Below are 20,957 nucleotides of genomic sequence, written 5' to 3' on the forward strand. Positions count from 1 at the left end.
CACCAATGTGATGTACTCCACAAATACTGCTGCTCAGAAGTGACAGGGTGGTTGACCTCTGCGGGTCTTTCTGTCTCTTTAAAAGAAGAATTATCAAAATTCAGGTTATCTGAAGCACAATAGTCATGACTCAGACTATCAAGCTTCATGGTAGAAAAACATGAAGCTTTTTCAGGGAGAAGTCCATGTGTCACACAAATGAAGAAAAAAAATTTGAATCTCTTCTGTGGTAAAAATTTCAATGCAACATTTTTTAGCCATCAGTGTAGAAAAAATACTAGGAGAGCAAATAAAACTTTACTGTTTTCTTTGACAGTAAAGTCAAACAAAACAGTATTATACTAACAACACAGATTAATTTTTAAATGAAGATATAGGCAACCAGACATTTTAAAAGCAGAGTATTCCTGCAGTTACCATTAAAAAAACAACTATGAAGTCATTCAAATCACTTGAACCTTCACTGACAACAGGAAGGAGGCTAAGAGATCTCAGAAAGTAACATCGGACTCTGATCTAAAGAAATTCAAGAACAGACGAGAAACAAAAGGCACCTCTAAAGCTTTAGGAACCACCAAACAACAGAGAGAGCCGTCAAGCACATGTGGAGGAAACATGATCAGCTGTGAACCTTCACAGAAATGGTCGCTCTATGTACATGTCTCTTCAAAGCACAAGGAGAAAAAATGCAATCACTGTCCTTTTGGATCAAATAGCTCAGCCTTTAACACACTGGCACTATAGATCATATGTCAGAAAACCAAAGGAATATGGTTTCCTAGGGGAACAAAACTCAACAATTGTGTTATATTTTTATAGACAGTTAATGGCATTTGAGATCCTGGTGAAGGTATTTACTCTGGAAAATAGTTTTGTCTCTTTAACATCATCATGTTCATATTTTAACATATCCGACATGTAATCTAATTACAACCTCAATGAAGTCTTAAATGGATTATTATTGGTGCATTGTTAGGTAGTAAAGAAATGCATTTGGTGAAAAACACGACAAAAGATGACAAAAAAAAAAACCCAGTTTGTTCCTTGGAGAAACACCTGCCATGGACCTCAAAATCTATAATCCCGAACCTTTAGAAAACTCCTCATACACACGCATGCACACCCCAACACACTCGCAGCAAAAGAAGCAAAGCCGTAACCCCTCTGAGACTCCAAAAGTCAAAAAGCAGAAGGACAGCTGACTGACATTCAGAGGCGGATTAGTCACAACAAATCACACGCTTGCGTGGATGCGCACACACACACACGCAAACACACCCCTGGTTCCGCTCTCCCTGTCCATCACAGAGCTGCTCCTTCTGATGCCGAATTAAGATAAGCTCTCCTCTGTGATGACCTGCGATCACATCGGACTCGGGCCGCGTCCCTTTTAACAAAGTACCCACACCATTAGCGCAGCTTTAAAAGAGTCAATGAATTACTGCTGCTTAAACCCACACTGGAAAAACTCAGCGACATGCAGAGTTTGTTGGTTTAGTTCAATCCAAGCGGGAGTTTGGCAGAATACAAAACTAATAGAAAGAAAATGCTCTGACAGACGAGAATAGAGTTGCAGTGTAGTAGCAGGAGAAGGCATAGAAAGATGGAACAAAACTAAGAAAATGGAAAAAAAAATTCTAACACTTTTTTTTTCTAGGAATATGATAAAAAGGGTTCCCAGCAGAACTATACTTGAAAACTTTAGTCTCTGAAATCTGAAGTCACACCCACAGTTTAATGAGCAATGTCTTCTGCTCAAAGTCCACATTTGTCTCCTAGATATCTTGGGCGATTTATTTCGATTTTTTTCACGATGTCAAAAAAAAAAAAAATTAACATACATCCTGGCATTCTGCAATATAACTCAGAAGTTTTAATTACCCTCAAAAAAATCTTTGTATTTTGGCCATTTAGCAAAACATCATTTTAGGATTTTTAACAAATTGATGAATATTATTGAAGAAATATTCATCAATTCGTCATATATACCCACCTATCCTTGCAGGGTCGCTTAGAGGGGCTGATGCTCATCTTCTGCAGGAATTGGGCCAGAGGTGGGGTACAGTCTGGACGGGTCGACATTGGGAAATATTCAGTCTAAATTAATATCAGAAAGTGAAAGTGAGGGGAAATCAGAAAAAAAACAAAGACTGTAGAGGTTTGCTTTTATTTCCTCCAAACAAACAAGTTGCTGTTTGTGAAAGCTCAACAGATACTAACATGAATATCACCACAAAGGTCAAACAAACAAATGCAGAGTAGCAACAGATGCTTATATGTTTATTTGTGTACATTATAGTGCATGAGGAGCAGGAAAACAATAAATTATGGAGAACAAAGTAGGACTGACATTTACTATCATGATTACTTGTTTTTCTAACTTTCCAGGTGACAGGAGACGGGTTGTGATCGAGATCGGGATGGCTGGCTTTCTGGAGGTGTTGAACAGTTTACGGTAAAACAGACGGCCCGGCTCGGTCGTGTTGTGCCATGATGTTCTCTCGCCCACGTTGTGTTTCCAAAACATCCACACAGCATCACTGCCTCTCTGCCGTACTCACAGGAGAGATCGACAAAGGGAAAAAGAGGAAAGGGAAGGAGGTAGAAACTATTGTCTGCATCTCTCTTTCTCTCTCGGGGTGTTGTGTTCGGTGACTCTAGTTTGGTTCGGTGCTCCACTGGGTTCTGAAGGTGGTGTCTTGGTGCTGACTCATACCTCTTCTTCTCCACTCTAGTTTATAATCCCCCAATATACTCAGAATTGCTCCTCCTTCCTCCTACTTTATCCTTATCCCCCAGTCCTCAACTTGTTCTGTAGACAAATCGGAGAGGAGAGAGTGCATCAGAGAAAGAGTGGCAAACACACACAAAAAAAGAGAGACGTAAATCACAACAGACAAACAGAGGAGGAAGATATTATTTCACACATGAAAGAAGACACAAAGAGAGGGAAAGCCTGAGAGTACAATAAAAGAGAAGAGGATGAAGTGAGTTCAGGAAGCAGAGAAGGGACCCAAGGGCACTGGATTCCATATTAGTGATAAGTGCGAGCACAAATCCCCAGCTCTCCCTGTCAATAACCATTTGAACCAGCCTTCTGCAGCAGATGTGACAAGAAAACACACCTAAGAGAAGATGAGGGAGGGAAAGGGAAGAAAAAGGAAGCAGGAGATATAAACAATAGGTATAACGTAGATAAAAAGGAAGAAGCAAAACTACCCTCTTCCTCAGTGACTGCCTTAATAACGGCACTGTGAGATCTCTCTGAAGGAATCTGAGTTTATTTCCCACACTATTGAACCAGCCATAAAATAAATATTGGATAAAACAGTTGCTGCTGGAATACCAACTAGAGGGAAACTGCTGCAGGACAGTTTTAGTTACAATTTATAGAAAAGATCTTGAAAATAGGCCGATCCAAAGATACTTTCTGTAAAAAAAATATTAAATTCATTACAACTCTAAATCCAAGATGGAGAGTCTTCTTTTTAACCTTTATTTTATTTTTTACCAAATTATGCTTACATACACAACACTTGCAAAATTCCCTGGAAATATGTTTATTTTCAATTGCAGGGACCTAAACTCACAGAGAAAACTGTTGAAAATTAAAAATTTAGTTTGCAAGCATTTATTTAATTTTATTTTTTCCTTCAGTATTGTAGTCCAGCTATTGCGCTGCTGTTACTCTTACTCAGTTGGAACTGAGCTTTTTTTTTTAATCAAGGACGAAATCATAAACATTTCCAAATATCAGTGAGATCCAAAACCTTAAGGTGTCAACGGGAGAGCTGAAAATAAAGAAGAGTTTCATTTTATGACATCAGACTGCAACAAAAGTATGACTTTTAATGGGGACAGGATTAAAGATTTGCAATGACCAAGCAAGAGTCTAGAGCTAGAACAGAAAGAAATATCTGTGCAGTCACCTGAAGAGAGCCGTGGACAAGAAACGTCCTTACAATCCAAACTTTTTTAAGACAGAGTAAGTAAACATTGCCAAATCAAGATGTGGGAGGCAGGTAGACCCCTAACAAAGAACACTGGTTGGTGAAAATGTATCAAAAGATGATTTTTTTTAAGTCACCAAAAGCATTTAGACTGAGAGTTACTGCATGTTGCCAGCTCAATAACAGTGGGCTTTAACATAGGGATTTCCACCCATTACATAATTGCTCTCAAATTAAAATCTGTATTTTTCTTCATGTTTCAACAGAAGAAATGACGCTTCTGTAACAAAAGATTACTTTATTTTCAAGTTTTGAACATTTTTGACAGATTCCAATAAGTGGAAAAAGTTACGTTTATCAAACAAATAATTGACTGAGCAAATGGGACAAAAAAAATCTCCAACACCGGTTTTAAAAGCTAAGACAAAAAACCATGAAGTAGGAGAAGTTGTAAGGGCTGAAATTCTGTTTGGAGAAATATAAACCAGAAGCTACAATAAATTAAAAACAGACTCTCTTGAGATTTAATAAACTGTGAAGTGCAACAATGCAATAGTTAAAGACAACATATGGATTTTAATGACTGTGCTGGGCCAGTTTCTCATTCCAGAGCCTGCAAACACAACACGGCCCGACAACACAGACGGGCATCTTGCTCAGGCTTTTGAGACTGACAGGGGAGACAGACGGGTCAGCCTAAAAAATAAAGTGGCGAAGGAAGAGATAGGGAGCAAAAAGGCAGTCATGCAGCAAGAATATGGAATGAGGCGGTAAGCAGTGGATGGAGAGATCAGCCTCTGCGATAAACTCCTATTCATTGAAAGAGAGAGAGAGAGGGAGAGGAAGAAGAGACTTTATCTGTACCTCCACTGCCTCTTTCTCACTGTTTGCTATCAAGCCTGCTAAGAGCTGAATACATTAGAAATATGACTTGGGATGAAGGGATGGGGAATGAAAGGAGGAAAAGGATGAAGAGGTGGCGAGGGGTGAAGGGCACAAACGGGAGTAAAAGTGGGTTTAAATGTTATCACTGACTGCTGCGATAAAAAGGCTAATTATCAGTAACAAAGGCCAAGCAGCTGACGGCGCTACGGTCTCCAGTTGACGGGTCAGCATTGTCAAAGTCGGATTTTGGGGGATTGGGCCGCTATCCGTGGCGATACGGCTTGGACATTGCTATCAGTGCCCGTGGCGCTGTGTGTTCTGGTCAACTTCTGAATTTGAAGGGGAAACAGATTTTGTCAGGAAAAAAAAACTCTGGGCCGCGCTACCAAATGTCTCCGACTTATGAGAAGCAACTGTTTAGAGGTCACTTTTGGATCTTCTGACCTGCAGAGCTAAAAAAAAAGGAATGTCCTTTAGCAGTTGTTCTTGCAGAGGGTTCCTGCTAGGCTCTGATAAAGCTGAATAAACATCCTAATCAGGAGGCTACATCAGCTCATATCAAACCCTACTTCATTCCTTCCCATTTTATTCTGTCGGCTGTGTAATTCTGCATATTATTCCTTTAAAGCCTTATCATGGAACCGTCTCTTTTACACCTAATGACTTTAAAAGCAAGTCTTAAGACAGATAAGCCGAGATGAACAGGAGTGCGCCGTGATTGCTGCCGGGTGATAAACACAAGCGGATTACCATGCCGTCTCCGGCTTGCTTCCAAACAATTTACAAGATTATAACACAGCAGCCAGAATGTGAGCGTACCCTCGCTGCATTCTGACGAGCGTACAGGTAGCGGCGTTGGGCGTGCGTGCAAACACACACGGACGGCACCAGATGAATAAAACATCTGGTGCAATTTACATGATGTATAGTTTAAAAATGTGCCTGCATCTGACTTTTAGATCTAATACTAATACCCACGAGTGACCGAGAGAGGCAAAACTCAGTTTTCCTCATTTCCGGGAAAACAATGCAATTGCAGAAAAAAAAAATCTAATAGAAAAGCTCTATGAATGCAAATTGAGTCTTTTTGGGGGCAACGCGAGACAGAAGGGGAATCAGGTTAATATCAGTCTGAGTGACATCACTAGATCCATCCTGTTTTGACTGTGGGAGGTAGAGGGTGGGAAATAAAAAACAACAAAAAAACATTTGCACTTGTATTGAGCAGAGAACAGGGGTGTCCGAGTGGCATCTGCTGCTCACTTGGACTTATCACATTAAATATAAACAGACGGCGAAGGGAACGCCTGTGTCAGCAGGTATTACAGAAACAGACTGCAAGGTTCAAACAGGCTATTTAGTGATATCTGTTCAGGCGCCAGTAACCTCATAGAAGCTGTGCTCTCCTGTTTAAAAGCATACAGTCGGCTTGTGTTATGGAAATGGGTGCACAAGTTTATTCTTTGATAGAGGGTGAAAATTGAGAATTGAGTACCGTTTCTTAAATGTCTGCATTTTTGTCATGATACATCCACAAAGTTCAATGGCTTTTCTGGGATTTACCGTGAAAGACCAACACCAAGCGGCTCATGACATTGAAGTGGAACGAGAATATTTTTCTCAACATATAAACATCTGAAACTTTGGAATTGTTTTCATCAGCTTTACTCTTACAGCCACTTTACTAGTCTGGCCTTTCTAGAACGGTGGCAACCTGAAAGTTTTTGGTGAAAGAAAGTCAAAAGAAATCACATTTGCAATTTGCTGCCGGTAATAGAGGGGGACACTGCAGAACTGTGAAAGAAGGCACTCTGGTCAGAGGAAACCAAAATTCAAAAATTCACCTTTGGACTAAATGCAAAACTCTATGTACTCTGTATAACCATGCAAATAACATCCAAATTGTTATACATGTCAGTGGCAGCATTATAGTGTGGTGATAATTTTATTCAGCAGGGACAAAAATGCTGACTTAATTCATGGAAAATTGAATTATATATAGTGGAGGTTCAACCTAAACATACAGCCAGAGATACAATGAAATAATATCAGTGTGTTAGAATGATACTTCTGCAAAGTATAGACTCAGGGAGGCTGAAAACTATTTGAAATCTACAAAACATTTCACTTCTAAATTATTCACTACTTTTTGTTTGTCTGTCACATAAAATTCCAGTGAAATATATTGGAATATGTGGTTACAATGTGAAAAAATTTAACATTTTAGAGATGTGAATGTTTTTAAGGCACCGCATGCAAATTAGTTTAGATTTTTAGAGAAGGAATACTGTGCTGCACCAAATAAGGCCTAACATACGATGCGGCTAACAGACATTTGGCACTACTTTGTAATTCACACAGACTCCACCAAACAGAAATCTGCTCTATCGGAATGAAAAATGCCAAAACTTACATGTTACTGTTCCATGAAGATGCATGCACATGTTTGTCACTCTTTTGAAAGGGAAAAGATGATTATTATAAAGAGACTAATGAAATCAAACTGACTGCATTAGTCTCATGTTAAATTACCTGGATTTTCAAACAGTTAAGAAACCAGCTAATTTATGGTGCCCTACACATTTATTGACAACATAAACACACACAAACAACTAGATTTATATCAACTGTCATGTAGTAATGTAGGATTGGTTAATAAGAGGATATAAGACGGATAGTACAGCAGAAAAGAGATAATCTATTTATAAAAATACACTGATTGATCAATGTTTTTTTGATACATAAATTCATTCTAAACAATATTAAGTGTGTAAAACACAGTTGTATGCTCTAAGTGACAAAAATAACTGTATTTTAGGTATAACTAGTGTTATGAAACAAGAGGAAACTGAATAAATGAAGTTCAGATGAGACAAAAGAAATGTTCTAAAAGGAACAGCTTACTTTAGGAAATACACACCTGTTTGGCATTGTTAACACACTGCAGGTAAAGAGCTGCTATGTTGGAGCAATTCAGAGTTTTTCCTGTGTTGTCTTTGTAGCAGCTCAGAATCTGGCCCTGAAGGTCTCCACAGACTGGATGCACCTCGTACCTCCTGCAGGGATGAAAAGAGGAAACAAAGAAAGCGAGAGAGGAAAAGCATTTTAACAGGTTGGTTATATGAGGATATGAGGGCAGGGGGGATGTGATGAATGAATCCAAGAATGGGCTAAATAATATAAAATGCAAATGGACTTTTAAAAAAAAACAATGCAAAACAAACAGTATGCAAAGGGGGGGCAGTTAAAGATGGGAAGTAAATACAGAAGATATTAAATCTTCAATTTTACCACTAGAGAGATTGGGTACTTAGAGCTCACTGAGCTACATTGCAGATTACAGAATGTGTGTGTGCTGCACCCTCCACTGTCTTTTTTATTATTACTATCATTTCAGCTTGAAAGACCTGAGGCAAGAACTTGTAACACTATTTGCAGCAAGTAAGGTCAAAGGTCCACAGACTGCTGTTTGCACCACTACATATTGCCAGAGACCAAGGGGGTTCTACAAAAATCAGCTTCATCCCGCAAAAAATTGAAATGCGCCAGAGCACAGAGTAGGGGTTCTGATATTAAACATGTAATTCAGAGCAGATATTTTGAATATCTGGGAAAGTAATGATGGTAATAATGATGGTAATAATGAGGCTAATTATTACCCAAAAAGTACACCCTTCTGGTAAAGTAGTCTCTCCTCGTACCCATAATATGCTTAAAAATTCTCATGACAAATAACTGATCGCTCGTTTGGACAAATCCAACAATTCTGAACATCTATCTGAAACCAGGCAGCTTGAATGTTTTACATACAAATCGCCCATCTCTTGGTATTCATATAAAAGCTGTTTTATGGTAATATGTCTGTTGATACTGCAGGCAACACATCACTTCATGTTAGCATGTGTGAGTCTTTCCTCAAGGTATCATCTGTTGCTAATTAAGATGATGGAATATAATGAATGGCATTATTGATACGGTGCCTTGCAAAATTATTTATATCTCCACGTTTCGTCAAGTTGCAAAACACAAATTTCAATTAATTTTGTTTGGTTTTCGTGTGAAGAAGTGCATAGCTTTTAAAAGATCTTGGAAGAGAGAGGTGTGCAATGATTTACAGCCGATTTAATTGACACTTAAGACAACCTTCTGTTGCTATTGAAGTTGAAAATTTTGGGATTATGTCTCTACTAGGTTTGCAAATTTAGCAGAATTTTTCAACTTGTCACAGACTCTCAGATGGATTTAGGTCTGCATTTTTACGTCAGATGTTGACGTAAACCTCTCTCTTACACTGATATGTCTGCTGTGCTTCATCGTCTTTATTGCCGTTTGTTAACTAATGTTCCCTAACAAATCTCTGAGGCCTTCACAGCTGGATTTACTAGTTAAATGATTTCTGAATGCTGTTGCTTGTGCTTTATCTTGTTTTGGCTTTTCAGATGGAAGGGGACGAAACAGGAATGAAGAATATTATTTTGCAGAATATACTGCATGATTTATTTTGTTGTAAATCATGCAGTATTTTTTTCTTACTTTGCATTAAGAGTGGAAAAACCCCACATAAAATGTATAGGAGCTTTAATTGGAACCTAAAAGGGGTGCAAATACTTTACAATAAGTCATATTTGTCGTAGTTGTAAATGTATTTAAATGTGTCTTTTGGCTTAAATGTATCTAGGAGTGGGATGTTTTAACGAATCCCAGCAGCTGGATATTCCACTGACACTGGTGTCTTGTGCAGCGTAACTGCTTTTGTCTCTCTGTTCACACACCCCATAAAAATCCATAATGACTACGCATGCAGATGCCTCTTGGCCTATTATGCTAATAGCGGTGTCATCGTTTTGCTCACATGAGTGCTCAGGACACCGCATCTGCCTCACTAGGCGCGCCTCGCATGGGTGTGAAAGGCAAAGGGATTTTGCCTGGCAGCAACTCCGGACATCTCAAAGGAATATTGGGCGATGAAGCCAAGCCCCCGTAGTCAGAATCAGATGTTTGATTTGCATCCTGGAGAGAGGAATTACCCCCCTGGTGGATACAAAGTGTGGGATTGGTTGCATGGGTCATTACCCAGGGTGCAATGCAGCAGGAAGCTGTTGCAATGAAGATGTGTACATATGCGCCATCACCACATGGTCTTAATTGCTTGGAGTGTTCAAAAAAGGAAAAAAAAAATCTATATGCGGTCTTTTTCATGGAGTCTTGTATGAGGGCTTGTCTCCAAACCTTCAACAATTAGATGCATCGGCAATTTCCTATTTTTAGTTTTTAGTCTTTACAGTCAATTTAAGATGGTTTTCGTCTTTCTTTCTTTGTAGAACAGCTCTAAACGCAGTCTGAGTGATTGTAGCCATTCAAATTTGAGCTTTTTCACTTTCCACTCTTAATGCTAAGGCAGACAAATGTGCTCATAGCTACTCTACTTTACTTTTAGCTTATTGATGTATGCGTGGTCTCTACTTCCTCAACTACCTTTCTGCGAAAAGAAAAAGGGATTAAGTATTCATTCCAAAGCATTGGACTCCTTCTTTGAGTTCAGTCCTGGAGCACTTCTATAACTTAAATAACACCCAACATTTGCCTCTTGCAGTGCAGCCTGGAACATTACGCTGCTGGGAGTGGAAAAGGTTTTTGCATTTGCGGATCTATCAAAGCGAGATTCAGTCGTTTGCCAGAACGCATGACAAGACCATCGCTCTGCGTTGGGGGGGCTGAACGATGACAACGGCGCTGGCAGAAATCGCTGCCATCCTATTCCTATGGATCCTGGCGCTCATTTATTACACCGCCTATGGGCATCTACAGGGAGGAGAGGAGCCACATAAGCACACTAATTACTTTCTTAAGCATTCCCGTTAATGCCAGGTGCATCCTGCTGATACAAACCGCCGTGTTTATCACCAGTAATGGCCCCAGAGAGAGAGAGAGAAATGGAGAGAGGGGTAGGCAGAAGAGGAAAGGGGGGTGGACTGAAATGAAGAGCATTTCTTGATGAAAAACTAAACAGAGGTACTTCTATTTATGCTTAATCTCTGGTGCTCTCTCAGGGGAAAAGGCCGCGAACGTGGCTGAGTTAATCACAGAGACAATAACACTGTCTCACACACTGCAGCACGATGTTGCATCCTCTATCATCTGTCATTAAGATTAACATTAAGTTTCAACCGCCAACCGCACACAGCCGGTGCAAAGTGACTACAACCTCCCCTCCCTCCCTCATTTTTACATTAAATGCTCTCGTGTCATTTTCTATGTGATTGCTGTGGAGCAGAAGGAGCCAAGCACAAAAACAGACATGGTCATTTATGCAAATTATGATGAAACATGCCCCTTACATTTGAACATTTCTTGAAATATTTCAAATATTACAAAAGCTACTTTTAATTATTTTTATTTAAAAATATATGATAAAGATAATAACTACCCTTGGATGTTGCTTTAATTTGTAAGGTTATTGTACACTTAAACTCGAGGTTTTTGTGGCAACAGTAGCACATTTGAATGCTGATGCATGGCATCAGCCACTGTGGGAATTTTAAACTTTCCTTACAAATATTATAACAAAACAATTATGAATCATCCAGTTCCCATGCAACCAAAGCTGCCTGGCATTCTTAAACAAGCACACCATATCAGGTTCCTAAAACAAAAGTCTTGATGTAGTTATGTTTACATAGTTTAACAGAATAAAAGGAAGAGTGAGGGCCAGAGGCCTGATCAACATTTTTCTCCTCTGGTTTGTCCTCGCTTTATAATTTTTTATTTTGTTGGGGTTAATTAATGTGTTCATCTGACAAATGGGCGAATATATTTAAGACCACTGAGCTTGAGCATCTCCTGAATTTTAAAAGCACCAATCTAGACTTCAACAAATTGTAATGGTCACATAAAATCCAGGTTTTCTGCCAAAATTAGACTTAAAAAAACTATTGGAGCGCAGATGTGGAAGTTCTGCTATGATCCTTTGAATAGTTTCTGCCAGATTCTTTAGAAGCTGGAGGAATACCTTTACAACATCTGAAAAGGTATTCTGCTTGTTGTATTGGCCAGTCACCTTTTGTATTTATCACCTCCTTCCAAGTTTCTACTTTATGCTTATTCAAATGTGACTGTTGAGTCAAAGCCAAGTTCTCTACAGGTGAGAGAAAGACTATAGTTAGAACTTTGAAGCAAAGGCTGTAGATTGGTTCTGAAAAAAACAGCTCATTGGACCAAAGTAAGGCCCTTATCTCAAGTCTGTCTGTAGCTGTTTTGGTCCTGGATGTTCAAGCTGATTCCAAGCCTTGTTTTACTTATCAACACCCCTTCTGTAAAATTAATAATTTAATAAATCTAAAATTTATTTTGATTTTTATATTTAGGAAGTATACATGAATCATGTCTATGTGAATATTAATGAAGAGGAGAGAAAAATTTGTCCTTCAGATGGATTTTTTATATATTCAGAGAGTGATTTATGGATCTACAGCATTACGCTAATGTTTCTCAACAGTCCGAATGACTCATTAGAGCAGGCTGCGTGATTTTCTAATTTGTTTGAGATAACATTTATATGCAAAAAGACAAAAGGAATGTAAAATTCACTACAAACATTCACAAATGTATTTTAATGGCAAATCAATTGCATTAATTGTTTTTATCTTGTAACCAGGTTGCTATGTATTGCAAATTTTTTGCTCAGGTCTCTCTTGAAAATGAGATCTAGATCTCAATGGGGTTTACCTGATTAAATAAAGGAATATGAAAATATGAAATTAATTTGCTTGTAATTTATTCGTGCATTATTTATGCTATATCCTTTATTGTTTTACTTTCAAATTAATTAGCTGAATTCTTAATCTAACATCATGTTCCCAGTCATTGAAAGAAATTACCGGCACATCAATATTTGCAACGTTGAGACCAATGTACAGTACCCAGTTTCAATCACCTGATCCAGTCTCCTCACTATTTACAAGTTCTTTACACCTCGTCTCAAACCAAAGAGAGATGCATAGCTTGCTTAATAAAACTGCACGTGGCACTGAAATAAATATAGTCATCCTGTCATATACAGTGTACTATTTGCACTCTGTGAGTTTAAGAGCGTGCTCTTCCCACTTCATCCCCCCGAGACAGTAAATCTGAACAGTCATATAGGGGTTTCGACTTATTGCCATCAGTAGCAGTAAAGGTCTCCATAACAACTCCTCATACAACCCAACCCCCAATACACACATGCACCCATGCAAAGGCACAGAATTCCCATATTCCTGATTTACTGATAGGACAAATTAAAGGGAGGCTGAGGTCGGCTCAGGTGTCTGTATTAGTGTGTTTATGCTGCACGTCAAAAACCACTAAGAAAAGAGGAATAAAAAAAGAGTTAACCATGACAGTGGGTCGTGAAAAACTAAAACAGAAAATCTTGAAAAGAAAATGGACAACTACCCAATGCGTTTGCTCATTTAGAAATAAGAATATTAATGAAATATAGGACATAAAAGGTAATTTCTAGATCTAAGTGCTTTTATAAGGTTTCTTGAGCAGAGAACAGAAAAATCAGGGTAAGAAGCAGAAACCATACAAAAACCTGAAGGGGGTTTTGTATGGTTTTATGCAATAAAGAATAATAGATCACCTGCTCATTCTTCCTTAACACATTCCTCTATCCTAAAGGTGTCCCTGTATCACTTTTAGAGTGTACAAGTCAGCATATTTCCTCAGAGGAAACATTTTCTAGTAGGATTTGTCTAAGTCTACAGTCTTTAGAGAACATATCAAGCACATGCCATGGCATGCCTTAAGATTCATGTCTGGATTTCCTTTCGATCTGGACACCAACAGACAATACACAGAATAGCGGGTTCCATTTTTCAAACCAACACATATATCGACCATGACTCCCATCTGCTCTGACATCGGTTTCTAAAATGACATTCATAGATCTCCGTTAATGATACAGCAGGCTTCCATAGTGTGAGACAAGTGTGTGAACAGGCATGGCCATTTGTCATAATCTCAGGTACATCACAGCTCTAAACATAGAGTGAGCCAAAGGGTTGCAACTCTTGAGACAGACAAAAAAAAGATGTCATCCACTCCAGCAGTGGACGGCATTAAAGGGTCTCCTGGAAGAAAAGTAATAAGAGGTGAAATAATGAACGATTGGACGATTTTTGACAAAAGACCAGGCACCAATGGAGAAGTCTGAATGGTGCATCTGTAGGTTATTTTGTCACTCTGATAGTTGAGATTTAAAGGGCAGACAAATAGAGGACATATTTTTCTTGTCATTAAATGTTTCTGTTGTAAACAATAAATATCCATTTAACAACATAGCGGAGAAGACTTTTGACATTCAAACATTCTTTCTCTCCAATACTTCAACCCTTACTCCATCCCGTCCTTCACTACTTTTCTATCTAAGCTAGCAGAGTATTTAAATCCTGATTGACATAAATAATGTTTCGTGATCAATATTAGGTTGAACCACACCGACACTGTCCTCTAGTGTGGACCATCGCATCGCATCTATGGAAGGACAATTCTGTGTAGGCGATGTCAAGCAAACTTCACAGCCAATGATGTAACAGGCTGGTGTGAATGCACTTTTAGTCTAAGTTGGTACATAAAGTGGAGGATGGACCCACATTCTTTTGAATCCTGGACTAAGCAAGCAAACAATCCAGTGGGAGTGGCTGGAGATAAAATGATTTATTAATCTGGGCCATAGTGGATGGCGTCTTGTCAAGCTGTCCTCCAGTGTCTGCCCAGATGTATTAAACTGAGAACAAATTAGACGAACACTGACGATTGTAAGATCTTGGTAAACTGTGCAGTCAACCTATTTTTACCCAGCTTGTGGGAGCTTTTGTTGATGAAGGTCTGAGGTGACATGTTCCAAGAGAGCTTGTTTCTCAATGAAAAAGGTTATGTGTAGAAAATATACAATGGCTGTGAAGATGAAATAGAAAAAAAACAAAATTTTCTTTTTTTAGGTTTTTCAGCCTAATTTTCTTTTAAAACCTGCCATGTCTTTGATAAGAGCCAAAAAAATCTTATCAAATGGCATTTGGGCTGATTTTAATGAGCTTAGAATAGTTTAGCAATAAAGTTTAAGCTACTTTTTGAAAGATTTATGGGTTTTCCTATTGTATCAGAAGCTTATTGTTCAATACAACAAATACTGAAAAATAAGGGTATGAGAAAACAACGTTATGGTTCAATCTGCTCGCATCTCACATAATAACTCACGTATAACTCCTCCCATCACTCATACGCCAATCAGAGTCAGAAGCAACAAATGCGGCTCCATTGATAGTATAGATCATGCTCAGCCAGCACTGATTGCGTTGCCAGTCACCACATTGTCTATTCATCATCATTTAGGTCCTTTCTGGGGTTAACAGGGTTAAGGGGAGGGTGCCGGTTCCCCCTTAAAAGGCATTTTTGTTCTCTCTAGTTAAGGCAGGCGTCAATAATAAGACAAGTAAATAAATACAAATGATCCAGTTAAGGAGAAAAATGAAGCACGTTTAATCCATGCTGCTTTTAAAAAGCGGACCTAAGTGACCCCCTGCAGAGAAATACATCAGCATGGATAAGAGATTGAGGAAAAGAAAAGGGACATGAAGAGAGAGAAGAAAATAGAAAAAAAAGCATGAGGGATAAAAGACTGCCAAAGATTGAAGAGGGAGGGTGAGGATGGGAGGCAAGAGCGGACAATAATGAACAAGAAGAGAGTGAAAGAGACTTAAATTAAGACAGAAAACACTGTTCTATAGTGAGTGAACTGTAAGGGAGACCAAGAATGATGAGTGGAATAAACGAAGGAGTTTGGTGTGTTTGCGTTTACCTTCCTTATGCATCTCAAAGATAGTTTGAGACCCTGACAAGGACACTTGTCAGGGTCTCAAACTATTTTTTTGCCTCAGGCAAAAAGATAGTTTGAGATTTTGCTCAACATGAAATAAAATTCAACTTATTAAAGCCTCCAAGGTAACGGAAATGGAGATTGCTGAGGATGTTTATAGTATATTTTGGGTTCATTTGGAAAAAAATCCAAACTCAAAAGTAGTTCACGTTTTTCTGTCAGCAGTGTAAGAACTCTGTTTACTATGCTGCCATCAAAATCTTTTAATTAACTATATTGTGTAAGTGCTAACTGTATGTTTCTATCTCAAGGTCCATCACTGAACAAGCCCATATCTGCCTCACTTTTGCACTGATCTGGTTTCCAAGGACATTCTTTGCTGTGGTGACAAAGATTGACTTTAAAATTGATCGTAGAAAATGAATAATTTAGAAAAATCACATTTTTCACTAAACCTAGGGAAAAAAATTCCCCATTCGCAGACTCACAATAAATCCATGGCCATTCTTCTCTTCACTTTAAACTATATCAGTAAATTCAGTTAGTAAGGGGCGAGGACCAGTTGGGATATCAAGGCATACTGGGTTTTCAAAAGTTATGGTTTCCAAAACACTAAATCTTGTGTATCCTTGGCTACAGTTTATAGACCTCAAAAAACAAGCTGGAGAAACTCTTGGAGTTTTCTCTGGCTGTATATAGCATACTTTAACATAGTACTCCCCTTCCCCCACCCGTTGCTGGATGTAACTTGAATTATGTGTGCCTTTCCCAGTCGGAAAGACGAAGCTCTTAAGACCAAAAGAGGAGCCTTTAAAGCAGTTATTGACTTCTGTCTCTTCAGCTGACCACCATCGTGTCCTTGTGACCAGGTTGCCTAGCTACAGAATTGTGCCTACTCTCAACTGACAGAAAGGTCAAAATGCTACTCAGTCTTTCCTGTCGTCCTGCTGCTTACTAACCTAAAAAAAAACACTCCTCTATTACTACAACAAGCATAGCATCTCTTAAAATAACTGCGTCGAATAAATCAATAAATGTTATTTTAGTTATGTCAACATGTTTATACCCTTAAATATTTATATGTAAAGCTGTTTAATTTTTATAGCTTACTTGTAAATGCATAACAGCTACTCCAGACAAAGAAATTAGTGATGAGTGTCCTTATGAAGAATTTAAAAAGCATTTATGACACTTTAAAATCTTTTTGAAAAAAATAAGACTTTACCTCAGCAACAAAACCCAGGCCTACTTGGAAAAAAACATTCACTTCACAACAGATGTTGCTTGTTAAATTTAAAAGACACTTCAGGAGAACAGGGTTTGCACTGACAATTGATGGAAGAAAAAAAACCCGTTGTATACATCTTCTGACCTCCAAACATGCAAAAACAAAGTTGAAGTTTTATGTGAGTAAATACCATTAAAACAGATCAACTGGCATTGTTTGGGTTTTCTTCTATCTTTTGATTATGTTCTTGCTTTTTATTTAGTTTATACCTTCATGTGAGTTTATTAGATCTGTTCCTTGAGCTTGTTGGATTTTGTTCCCTTTGATCAGTATTCTTATTGACTCTTACAGTTCCCATTTGCCTCTGATTAGTACTTCTGGTATGTTTTCCCATTTCCACCTTTCCTCCGTTTGATTTTAAACACACACTTCATCTACTGTCTTAAATTTTGCCTGGATTTGGGTCCTACCTTTAGCCTTATGACAAAAAGCGTCTTCTTTTGATCTTATTAGTTAAATAGATCTAAATATTGTCAGCATAATTTGGTACCGAAAGGCAAAACAGATTGGAAAATCAGCATGGGGAATAAGATGAAGCTCTGTGGAACTTCACTGGTAAGTGCTGCAGCTGACAGTCATTTTTGGGGGGATACAATAATGTTGTAGCTCCAGCTCTCTCTGTAACTGGTGTAGTTCTGTATTCCGAAGGTATTTAGACACTTTCAAGTATTAATCACTTTATTTACCCATCATTTTGTGCAACATTTGATCTCTAGAAAATAAGAGGTTGGTATATTATTGAAAGTCATTACAGAAATGAATGGGTAGGAAAGAGGGATCTGATACAACATAAAGAAGAAAGACAGGTTTGGTGTCCAGAAAAGACAGTGCAGAAAAACAATGAGCCATTACCATTCAACAAGTTTTGCTCCAATCCTCCTCGTTCTACCTTTGCTTGTGTGTGTGCTGAGAGGCAAAGCAGGGACCGAGACGGCTGTTATTGTCAACTGGATTAAATTTAAAAAACAGATTTATTCAAAAGAGCTGAAAAAACAAACAACAGACAGAGGGAGTGAGCATGTTGCCGTAGGGGAAAGAGGAGTGACAGTGGAGTGACTGAATAAAATGAGATTTTATCCTTCCTGGCAGCATGTACAGAGGAAACTGAAAATCTGCAGTCTTGGTCATAAACAAAGTGTGAAACACATTACATTTTAAGATCTTAAATCAAATTTTGAGACTTCAAAGGGGGATAGAGATGTTCAAATTAGGAGTTCACATCCTTTGCATTGCACAGGCTTATCAGTTTCACCTACTCAGTACTACATGATGGTCATGTCCCATGTCAATTCAAAAAGAACCCTGGACAAAAAAAGACCGCACACCTTCAACAAAGATGTTCCAACCTCTGTCAAAGGTTCCCACTGACAGGAAACTGAGGATGACCCAGGCTTTTCTTCCTTCCAACTTTTCTCATAATCACATAAAAATGTGCCTCCATGCTTGTCAGCCGATCTTTTAAACAATACATCTGTCAAGCTACAGTTCTATTTAACATCACCAATAAGTTCGTGCTGCCACAGGTGTCTGTTAATATCTGCACAGCTCACATATATCTTACATACATGTAGAAGAGCAAAAGGTCAAGCATTCATGGCTGGACACTGTCATATCTGTGGCTGTTACTTTGATAAATTACCACTGGCGAATGAGGCAGCTTATAAATCAGAAGAGAACAAAGGAGATAGTTGCATTTTTACAGGCAACTGGGAACTCTTATCTGCAGTCAGTGTCATGGGGAAAATAAAACTGTTGCAACCCTCCATGTATGTTTCTAGAAAACCTCATCTGTTACATTTTCAGTGTATTTAAGGAAATGTGTGGTTAAATGTAAGCCATCAGACTTTTGTGTGTTTCTTTTAAAGAATAAAAATATGAGTTGAGTTCTTGGAACATTCTATTGTTAGCAATACCATACCTCTGATACCAAAAATGATAATTAGGAAAAAATCTGAGCAATGGTATATCTGCACCATTCCATACATATACGTGTAAATTTTGTGAGTGTGTCGTATGAGAATGCATTTAATCAGGTCAGGTAATGCAATATTGCTAACTTTAGAATTCAACAAGATACAATGTTTTTAGCTAATTTCTTGATCACCAGTCGCATTTAAATCTTTCTTTATGCTGAAGAGCATCAACCCAAAGAACCTGCATAAGAACAGGTGCTGCACAGAGCTTAGGTGGTAATATACCTCTGAGCTCCTACCTACTCCTAATATCTGACTTGTCTGAAAAAGTAATAAACCATGACAGACATCCACATCTGGCCCTACACAGCTTCTCCCCTATAATAAACTGTAGCTTAATATCAGCGCTTATAGACCCTTCAGTAGCACTGAGAGGAGCTAAAGTGTGAAATAAAGATATTCCCCAAATTATGGCTCACATGTTACATCCACATATTACCATGCCAAACGTTAATTCGATCAAATATGGATAAGGCATCGAGTCATTTTATTATGATTTCAAAAGAATATTTTTATTACTGTGAAAATCAAAAGTCGCTGAGAGACAAAAGAAATATTTATTAATATGCTACAGAGGCCAAAGATTGCATCTTATCTCTGTAAGGTCTGTCACAGGAGCTTGCAGCAAAGACACAAAAGCCGCTCATTACGAGAGCAAACAAACGCGCTATTATGCATGAACTTCTTCACATAAACAATAATGGGTCAAACAGCACTCGTTAAATCCAATTAACCCCTTTCGTCTGATCCACTCAATGCATCTCTGCTCCCATCTTGTAACACCAGACCTTCCCGCTATTTCATTAGCTCGCATACACAATAAAATCCTCCCCCTTTCCATCATTGGAACCCAGTCACAGCCCTGCTAATGCACCTCCTATAATCAAATCCTCCAATCACAGTATTCCGTGCAAAGACCCGTGTCACATGACTAACTGCACATTAGGTCGACGCTTGGTTGGAGTTAGAGCTGTCATTTTGCGCTAATGTGATTCCAGTGTTTTTTCTTTCTTCTTTAATTTGATTTGGGAAGTCTAAGCTCTGGCTTCTACGAGTCTAGCGCTAAAGCCCTGGTGGGCTAGGCTAATCAGTTTCCAACATTTCTGAGGGAGACAATGATCCCAGTGTTAGCGCTGCCTAATGACAAGCTAACACAATCAACACAGCCTCCCTAGAGTTGCGCTCTGAGCCAAGGCCCAATCTTGCCCCACCTCCTGCAGGCTCCTCATCCACTTTCCCTACATTACTATGGAGTCTAATGGCCTCTTATTAAGAAGACAGATGGTTGAGGGAAGGGGAGGGTTTCTGTGTCTTCTTCAGTTACATTTACGAGTTGGATCTCAACTACCTCAATGACAGCTTAAATGTTTAAAATTGCCTTCCAACTGAGTTTTTTTAATTGCAAGGTGCGGCACAAGTTTGCATCTATTAGTAAAACACGACGATCAATAGGGTAAGAATCACCTACACACAAAATATTAAGCAATTTAATAAAGTATCTGGTTTGCTTATTGTCCTTTCCATATCTGTCCTTGAAGAGTTTCTACTCATTTTTCCCAAGTTGAAATTTCATTCTTTTCAGCTTTCAAGCCAAGTTTATTTGTATAGCACATTTCAGCAACAAGAAGGGTTTAATATGTTTTTAAAAATATGTTTAAAAAAATAATAATAAAAATTAAAATGTTTAATAAAAATAATAGCATAAAAACTGAGTGGTCATAAAACCTGGAGTAGTCTGGAAGGTTAATACAGTGACAACAAATATTTATTGCATGTTGGTGCTTAGCATTTCAGTGATTTATAAACTAACGAAAACATTTTAAAGTCTATTTAAAATAGGCTTTTAAATAGACTTTAAATAGACATTCTCACTAAAACTATGTTCATAGCTTTAGTGAGAATGTGAGCAGCAGCGTTCTGGATCAGCTGATTGACTTCACAGGCAGACCTGTGAAATTTCAAGTGTTTATGGTACATTAAAACCATTTATAAAAAATATAATT

General features: G+C 38.3%; 1 protein-coding gene across 2 annotated transcripts in view; it reads right to left on the bottom strand.

Annotated features, from left to right (window-relative positions):
* Positions 1-2,151: 2,151 nt before the first annotated feature.
* Positions 2,152-20,957, bottom strand: part of chchd3 (coiled-coil-helix-coiled-coil-helix domain containing 3) — a 67,439-nt gene continuing 48,633 nt past the window's right edge. For both annotated transcript variants that reach the window (XM_023350589.1, XM_023350588.1), the window contains 2 exons: positions 7,756-7,891; positions 2,152-2,812 (listed from right to left, as the gene is read on the bottom strand). In XM_023350589.1, coding sequence (XP_023206357.1) covers positions 2,789-2,812; positions 7,756-7,891 — 160 coding nt within the window. In that variant the 3' untranslated portion in view covers positions 2,152-2,788. The remainder of the gene's footprint in view (positions 2,813-7,755; positions 7,892-20,957) is intronic.

The sequence above is a fragment of the Xiphophorus maculatus genome, chromosome 17 (genome assembly GCF_002775205.1).
Source record: "Xiphophorus maculatus strain JP 163 A chromosome 17, X_maculatus-5.0-male, whole genome shotgun sequence".
Taxonomy (NCBI): domain Eukaryota; kingdom Metazoa; phylum Chordata; class Actinopteri; order Cyprinodontiformes; family Poeciliidae; genus Xiphophorus; species Xiphophorus maculatus.